The sequence below is a fragment of the Pinus tabuliformis genome, chromosome 4_1 (genome assembly GCF_031772625.1).
Source record: "Pinus tabuliformis cultivar Carrire ecotype Pingquan chromosome 4_1, CPIR1, whole genome shotgun sequence".
Taxonomy (NCBI): domain Eukaryota; kingdom Viridiplantae; phylum Streptophyta; class Pinopsida; order Pinales; family Pinaceae; genus Pinus; species Pinus tabuliformis.
In genome coordinates this window covers 845,873,386-845,882,918 of record NC_142303.1, presented here as the reverse complement: position 1 = coordinate 845,882,918, position 9,533 = coordinate 845,873,386, and the positions used below count along the sequence as shown (strand labels likewise).

The 9,533-nt window shown below is 35.5% G+C and overlaps 1 protein-coding gene across 1 annotated transcript; it reads right to left on the bottom strand.

Annotated features, from left to right (window-relative positions):
- Nucleotides 1-235: 235 nt before the first annotated feature.
- Nucleotides 236-7,061, bottom strand: LOC149178874 (uncharacterized). Its single transcript, XM_089422266.1, has 2 exons — nucleotides 7,009-7,061; nucleotides 236-981 (listed from the first exon to the last, which is right to left on the bottom strand). Exons 1-2 carry the CDS (start codon nucleotides 7,059-7,061, stop codon nucleotides 345-347), a joined length of 690 nt encoding a protein of 229 aa, XP_089278392.1. The 3' UTR covers nucleotides 236-344.
- Nucleotides 7,062-9,533: the final 2,472 nt, after the last annotated feature.

The following is a 9,533-nucleotide window of genomic DNA, read 5'->3' as shown; positions in this document are numbered from 1 at the left end:
CCGAAAGAGTCACAATTATTAAAACCCAAAAAAGGACGGACGAGCATCTTTATTTTTATGGCTGATTTCTCAAATATTCAGTGAGCAGATGGACATGAGGCAATTAAGTATTTGAGCCCACTCATATCGATCTGATTAGCATCCATGTAAATCTGACTACCTAATAGTTAGAGAATCAGCAAGTTCAAAAAAAGGGCCCATTTGAACGGGCAAATTAAAAGTACTAAAGGGCGAATTCACTGTTACTTATTTCAATATACAAATTGTTTGTTTCTGAGAATCGAAGCAAATAAATCTGGAACAGAAAAGACAATTTACAATTGTAGAAACGGTGAGAGATGGGCTCAACAAGCAAAGCCCGTCTCTTGGATGGTATCCAAAAGAGGTCTCCACGATCTGCTTTTGGACATCAAGTGCTCCCTCAATGCCATCTTCAACTCCGGATCATCGCAGCTCCGCAATAACTTCTCATCCATCGAACTACACCCCTCCCCGGTCAGATCGCAAGTCGAATCTGCGCTTCTCTGCCGCTGCGCCGCCCTGGGCACCTCCTTTCTGGCTGCGGCGCGCAACCTCGCCGCCAAGGCCACTAAATTCTCGATCGACGTGTCGGACTTGAGGACTGATAGCGGCAGCAGAAAGTAGAGCTCGCCCACCTGGAGATCCTCGTCGGTCTGCAGCGGGCGGCAATTGAGGGCGAAGAGATCACGCGAACTGCATATGAAATGGCAAGGGTAGTTTTGCAGAGCTAGTTTGACACTAACCGGTGCCGGAAACTCGTCCAACTGACGGTTCAGGTGGACGACCTTGATAGTCTCAGTACTCACCGCGTCGGTCCGTCGGGAGCATGAGGCAATCGATCCCATAATTGTTGTATGCAAAAACGAGGTGCAAATTAGATGAGCGGCGAATACAGGATTGTGATAATCGAACTCTGGACAAACGTAGTGTACACCAACTGCCTTAGAATGAAGAAAGGGCCTTCAATAAATTCGAGGTTTGGGACTTTTTCTTACGACTGGAAGTTGGCCATAAAGGACAAGGACAAGAGGATGCTGAGTCAACCGTATATGTTAATCAGACGTCAGCGACAGTTAAATATTACGTAATTTCCAAGGAGTATTTGTTCCCGCACAAGAAGATGCTTAGTCAACCGTATGTATTAATCAGACTGTCATACAACAGATCAGCGACGGATAAATATTACGTAATTTCCAAGAGAGTATTTGTTCCCGACAGTGGACGAATATCACAACAACCACTAAGAAGGTTTGAAGTAATGACGACCACTAAGAAGGTTTGAAGTAATGACGAATATCACAACAAACACTAAGAAGGTTTGAAGTAATGGATTATTATTATTATTATTATTATTATTATTATTATTATTATTATTATTATTATTATTATTATTATTATTATTATTATTATTATTATTATTATTATTATTGATTGATTGATTGATTGATTGATTGTTGTAAAAAAAATGTTGTAAAGAAGATTATAGATGAATAATTATGATGGAACAATTTTGATAATAAAATTTGGATTCAACATTAAGTTGCATTTAATTTCTTTGTAAATCATTTATAAATGGTTGTACATGTGAATTCATAACACTGGATATCTTGAATGAGACTAGATCTTTGCCTTTGGCAAAAACACACTATGGAGATTTCTGTATGGGATGGAAGTAATTCAAGGGATGACTTCCTTGGGGGAGTCTGCTTTGATCTCTCGGAGGTTCCAAGAACAGTTCCTCTAGAAAGCCCTTTGGTACCTTCATGGTCTAGTTTGGAAGATGATGATAGAGTCAAAGGTGATATTATGCTTGCAGTTTGCATGGGAACACAGGCAAATAAAACATTCCCAGAGGCTTGACAGTCTGATACAGGAGGTGTGATGAATACAAGATCAAAAGTATATTTGTCCCCAAAATTATGGTATCTAAGGGTCGATGTAATTGAAACCTAAGACTTGTAGATTCCCGAAAAGATAAATTTTCCTGAGGTCAAAGTGAGGGTGCAACTAGCTATACAGGTTTTGAAGACTAGAACAATTTCTAATTCTAGAACCTTGTCAAGCCCATTTTTGAATGAATATTTGGTCTTTTTAGCAGTTGAACCATTTGAGGAACAACTTGTGTTATTGGTTGAGGATCGACCTAGTAGCGGTGGTAACAAGGATGTGAAGGACTTAGGCCAAACCACAATTGCACTAAATACAATTGAAAGGAGACTAGATTACAGTATGGTAAGCTCAAGGTGTTTCAATTGAGAAAAACTAAATGGAGAACCAAATGTTAAGTATCATGGAAGAATTCATCTAAGCTTGTGTTTTGATGGGGGATATCATGTAATGGATGAGGCTACCCACTCAAGTAGTGATTTACGACCAACTACTAAATAATTATGGAAACCATCTATAGGTGTGCTTGAATTGAGATTTTTTGGAGCCAAAAACATGTTACCTATGAAAACCAAAGGAAGAAGAGGTACAATGGATGCCTACTATGTAGCAAAGTATGCCCAGAAATGGGTTAGAACGAGAACAATTATTGATAGATTTGACCCAAGATGGAATGAGCAATAGACATGGGAAGTTTATGACCCATGCATTGTTCTAACCTTAGGGGTCTTCGATAGTTAGCACATCTACATGAACAACTCAGATAAGAAGTCTTCAACGGTCAAATATGTTCACATTGGAAATGTGTGGATTCACATTTCAACACTGGAAAGCAATCAAGTTTATGGAAATTCCTATCCATTGTTGGCTCTCCAACATTCTGGTGTGAAAAAAATGGGAGAAATTGAACTCATTGTTCATTCCATGCTAAAATCGCAAAATGAATGAAGCTCCATTTTTTGTGTTTTGTTCTCTTACGTAATATTTAATAGCTAGATAATGAGTGGAATGTGTTTACATTTCTTTCGTAATGTTTAATAGCCACTAGAAGATGCTCTGTATGCATAGCTTGAAAGCATCTTCTTAAATACAGGTTCAAATGCAGTTATGCATTGTCTCATTTATCAGTGTAAAAGGGGCTGAGTAATAGAATTTTACATGTCAAAGTCCTGTGGTTGTTCCAACCTTTGTTTAAGTCAAGAATCACCATCTTGCTACATGTTCACCAACTTGTTGCTATCATGGACACATACAAGAGGGATTCCGCTGGACCGCAAGATCCTTATAAATAATGAGGTTGTGCAGGAAATCATTGGGCTCCTGGAGGATATCTCTTCTTAATACTTGAAATTTGTATTAAAAGTTATTATTCATTTGCACCACATCATGTTGCAAAGGAAACACGTAAGGAAGATCATAGATGAATCATTATGATGGAATGATTTCAATAATAAAATTCAGATTCAACATTAAGTTGCATTTAATTTCTTTGTAAACAGTCTACAAAGACATGTGGTTGCTTTGACTGGTTGTACATGTGAATATACAATCTTCTTGCGTTTTCTTGGCTTGTATTTTTGACATGTAGTGTTTATGGTTGGACTATGTTAAATGTGTTTACAGTCAGTCGTAGGAAAGAATACACTGCACAAAACAAAATTCTCATTCCAAACACTAGACTCACGACTAGTCTGTATAAGAAGAACATGAAGAGCAAGGTAGAAAATGGGAAATTTCTTGGCACAGACTTCAAAATTAGTAACAAATTATTGTTAAATCTCATCTTCTGGTTCTTTCCTCCTCCTTTGGATAATCTTCATCATCAATGGTGTCAATGTCCTTGCTGTGTTTCCTTTATTTCATTGTCACAACTGACTAGATTCAAATACTCAGGATCCTCTCGCAAGTTGAAAAACAAGGAGAAAGTGAAAGAGGCCCAGACAGAAGAAGGAGCAAGTTGTAGCCATGATCAAAAGAAGAGAAATTCATGGTAGGTGAGAGTAGGTGAAGTGAGAAAGAAATTGGTTTATCCATTAAAAGGCCTCAGAAGATCATTTTCAGGATTCATGGCATCATCCTCAAAGTGTGCTCAACAATGCATCATTTTGAGAGACCAACCATGGCCCGACCCTCAATCATGACTACAGAATATCTCATGAAGGATTTGGGCAGTTCTTATCCAGGCCACAATGAGTGGCTTACTTATGATTTGGTTGAGAAACCAACATATCTTTTTGTAAGAATTGTCAAGGAAAGAACAATTCCATCCAAAAATTCTATAGGTAATGCTCTATTTTTAGATTTATTTTCACACTATACTGTAATAAAAATATTCAGCTATGCATAGAGAAATCTTGTATACTGGGATGGTTCCTCTATTGATGATATTTAGCAATCTTTAGAAAATTAAATTCAGGTTGCAAGGAGTTTTCAAGTTAATTGTAATAGACTGTAGTTAGTGTCCAGATTAGCGATGAATTTTGATCTCCATAGGACACCAGACTAGTTACTGTAAGACAATATTTCAAATATATGAACATGGGTAAATTTTCCAAAGATGTCATGGCAGATGGAAGTTTCTAGGTTAAGGGGTTTCTCATTGTTTATTTTTCGAGAAAATAATATTCTCAGTTAATACAATTTATGCCGAATGATTCAAGCTCTTGTTCCCAAATAGTTAAATTATAGGTATTTGTTTGGCTTGATATTCTTTAGAGATGCAACGTTGTTCATTATGTTGGTAAGAATTGTGGCATGGTAAGGACTCCATAGGGCTAAGAAAGCTGACTAAATTACTGTCCCTTCGCATTTGTTTCTTAGAATCTAGGCACAATGTGTGAGTTTCCATTCTAAAAAACACTCATTGAATAGTTCATAGTTTGGTAAGTTTAATTTTGGTTCTGAAATATTTGGTTTGTTACAGGGTATGCAGGTGATCCATTTGTGAAAATCAGAGTGGGAGGTGAAATTGTTCGAACACAAATTTCATAACACTGCATATCCTGAATGGGACCAGATCTTTGCCTTTGGCAAAGACACACTTCAATCAGCTCCCGCTATGGAGATTTCTGTATGGGATGGAAGAAATTCAAGGGATGACTTCCTTGGGGGAGTTTGCTTTGATCTCTCGGAGGTTCCAATAAGAGTTCCTCTAGATAACCCTTTGGCACCTTCATGGTTTAGATTGGAAGGTGATGGTAGAGTCAAAGGTGATATTATGCTTGCAGTTTGGATAGGAACACAGGCATATGAAACATTCCCAGAGGTTTGGAAGCCTCATACAGGAGGCATGATGAATACAAGATCAAAAGTATTTTGTCCCCAAAATTATGGTATCTGAGGGTCAATGTAATTGAATCCCAAGACTTGTAGATTCCTAAAAAGATAAACTTTCCTGATCTCAAAGTGAGGGTGCAACTAGGTATAGAGGTTTTGAGGACTAGAACTTCTAATTCTAGAATCTTGTCCAGCCCATTTTGGAATGAAGATTTGATGTTTGTTACATCTGAACCATTTGAGGAATAACTTGTGTTATTGGTTGAGGATCTACCGAGTAGCGGTGGTAACAAGGATGTGGAAGACTTAGGCCAAACCAGAATTGCATTAAATATAATTGAAAGGAGACTAGATTACAGTATGGCAAGTTCAAGGTGGTTTAAGCAACAACAAATTACAATCTCACAGACTCAAGTCACCAAAACACTATTTCATCTTATAATAAAATAAAGTAAAATAAATTTTAACAATTTAATATTACAAATTCTTATTATTGTTAACTACTTTAATTCTAGTACTGAATCTATTTATTTAATATTTTATTCTTATTCATTCAATTAATCTATCCATTTATTTAATGAATATGAAATTATATTTAATAAATATAAAATTGCAAAAATGAGTCCACATCATATTCCTGATCTTTTCATTAGATTTTCTCATTGAGTCGTCTAACAAACCGGAGGAATTGTCTAGACGGCCAAAAGTGGTCGGAATCCAGGAAAAAAAATTTCAAAAAATCTTGTAAAGACAGTGTTTGAATCGTGTTTTTGATGGTGGAAATAAATTCAGCACCATCAAAAACTTCTAGAACACTTAAAATTTTGAAGTTTAACAACTATAACTTGGATTTACAAAAATCCTTGCCAAATTTTCTTTAAATATAACCAGAATTTCTATAATTTTCTGGACAACTATCAAATACGGAATTATTTCTCCATAGAACGGCCATGTTTTTCTTATCCATAACTTGATATTGAAGCCGCTTTAAACTGCAGCATCTTCTTAACTTTTCGATTTTCTTAATGACCCCGGATCAGATAAGGAATCGTTCTTATTAGAGAAACATTTTTATTTGTCCGCCGCTTTAAACTCCGGCATCTTAACTTTTCGATTTTCTCAATGACCCCGGATCAGATAAGGAAACGTTTTTATTTTAGAAACATTTTTATTGGTCCGGTATCCTAGCAATCACCCTTAACCGGATTGCAGATTCTCCTAACCTACCTATGTGGATGTTTGGTCCCACCTCTTCTTTCTGTAGGTAGAGATTGACGTTGACATTGGGAATTGTGGTCCCAAAATTTTTCAACAAGCTCAATTGGTAATTAGGGTTGGAATTTTAAAATAGATTTATTAGTTAAATTTGATAGTTTTCTTATCTTTCAAATGGAGTTGTCTATAATGCAATTTTTTGGAGATTCTGGTGACGGAATCCGGCGGAAGAAATTGAGGTTAAATCTTGATTTGTTGCAGTTAAAATGGTTTTTTAACTGCATATTTGGATTCAGCACCCTGAAAAACCCCTGGGACGCTTTCATTGTGCAGAAACTAACTATCAAACTTGCGATTCCAATAAATTCCTGCCGGATTTCGACCAGAAAAACCCGCCGAAAAAGCTTTCAAAAAGTCGCGTTATAGACAACTACCTTTCAAATTAGGTTTTACAATTTCAACAAAAAAATCTTACTCCCTTATAAAATTTCAAGCTATATTTAACTAATAAATTATTCCATAATAAACAATTTATCCATCAAATTCCACGCTCTTATAAAATTTCAAACTATATTTAATTAATAAATTACTCCGTAACAAATAATTTACCCGTCAAATTCCAACTTTACTGGCAATAGTTTGTTACGTCTGACATCCGTCATTGTCCGCGCTGTCCGGAGGAGAGTCCGACGAATGGAAATAAAGTCGCCTCCCAGCGTGTTCCGTTCTACCTGGGCTAAGCGACAAATGCACAGTGAAAAGGTTGATGATTAGTTGGCAGTATGCATAACGGAGGCGGAGGCGTGTGGTGTCGTGATCAACGTTTTATATAGATATATTTCTTATTCCTTTCCTTTCTTTCTTATTTCTTATATTTCATTTCTTTTCCTTTATTCAAAATTTAAATAACTATGAGTATTGGAAAGATAGATTTAAGACTAGCATTTGCACCACATGTTGCAAAGGAAACGCCGTAAGGCAATGGCATAAGAAATAATAGCATAGAAGAAAGAAGTCAAAATTTTGTGCAATTTTGTTTATTTACTGGTGTTTCTTTTTTATCATATGTTATCTTTGAGGGAGATTCCAACCAGGATGTGTTCAAAGTGAATGATTTATGAAAATGCTCTTCATTAAGACTCTGGAACCTTTACAAGTAAATTATTTAAATAAAACATTTCATAACAAAGTAATCTCATATCACCTTAATTCACAATGCAATGGATAATAGTTTTTGTTCATTAGAAATTGGTATAATTTTATGAGGAAAGCTAAATAAAAAGACTTTAGTAGTAAGGGGAACATTAATAATTTCCCTCGTCATTTGTTATATGATGTTGTTAATTTAATTACTTGTTCCTTGTTATTCTTATTTCACTAGTGTAAAATGTCCAAAATATAAAAGAGTGGTATTATTTGTTGTCTCTTGGGACCATTGTATTTTATCTAACTCAATCATTTCCAAGCCTAAACTAGGTGCCCATCATTCTCTTTCCATAGTCACTCAATATCTTCAAATGCATTTCATATATTTGGTTTAATAAATGTTGGTGGAAAACCAATATATTTCACTTTGTAGAAAGAAGTGTACATTTCTCTTACCATGTGATGATGCATCTAAATATTGAATCTTTCTCACCACTTATGAAATTCCCCATTCTAATTGTTGTTTGACCATGATGATATTGGCATCATAATCCTTGTTCATGAGAATTATTTACTAGCTAGGGTGGATATATGTCACCACCGAAACCAATATTGATTATCTAGGGTGGATATGTTTCACCACCCAAACTAATACTCACTAGAGTTTTCACCCTTTATTTATAAGCTCTAAGAGCTCACCAAATCAATTTAGACAAATAACCAATGCATGCCCAAAAGTGAGCTTCAACTCTCCTTTTATAACTTTTGTCTTTAGAATACCACGAGTCTATACCATGGGCCATTAAAATATCATGGCTCAAGCATCAGTGATCACAATACCATGGATCTTCCTTTTCCCTTGTTTCCCACTCAATAATATCAAGTGATTTTATAAAGTTTCTTTATTTTTGTCCATAGTCACATTTAATTTAAATATTTATTGTCACTTCTATATGTTTTTCTTTTCACCCAAGTGACATTCAAAAAATTGGTTGACCCCGTTTTTCCCTATATTCTATGAGAATTAAATATGCTATTGAATCAGTCTCCAGAAATAATCATTTGGAAAGGGACATTACAATCCTCCCTTCCCTATATCGGTTGCCCTCAAACAATCCATAACTTGCATATCAATACCATTATCAAATAATATGTGCATGAAGAATTTTCCCATATACCTGTTGTACCATCCACACAAAATGAATCCCAACATCACTATTACACTCTGATATGCTACAAAACGATCCACTATGTTTTTGCTGCTTCATTATGCTATAATTATAAACTAAGAATCTGTTATCATATTAAAACCTATCACACATGTGAGATCTATAGTTCCTTGAATTCAAATCATCAAGCATGCTCACCATCTTCAGTGTACAAGGGCCTCTTCCTATATGTCGGATGATAAGGAAAAACAAGGCAATGTCAAAATTGTTGTTTCTTCGTGGAATAAATTTCCCAATTGGAAAATGTTGATCAACTCTAGGAAAATCAATCTATTTTTCACCCACTGCCATATGGAATCAACAATCAAATCCCCCATTTTGTCAACCTCCTCTATGAAATTAGATGCATCTTTAAAAATATAGCTAATATTTGCATCATCAACATTATACATCTCAATTTTTGTATACTCAAAAAGGTCTCGATATCGTGCTTCTGATTAACTAAATTGATTAACACAAAAGCATAGAACATGAGTGACATCCAGAAACTGTAATGTAGTTATAGACCTTGAAGCCAAAGATCCACCAATAAAAAAATTATTTTGTAACATGTGATGGCCGCTCTGAGCCGACAGCCTAAGAGAGCAAAGCCATCTTTTCCAAAATGTGTTCACTATCAAGCTTTGAAATCTTGTTCAAATATTTCAATTTAACTATCAGGGATATACTATGAGATGAATCACTATTTCCTTTTGGATATTTTCCATGATAGTTGTCCTGGAAAAATGGTGACATTTCTATGTTATCCTTATAAGGTGA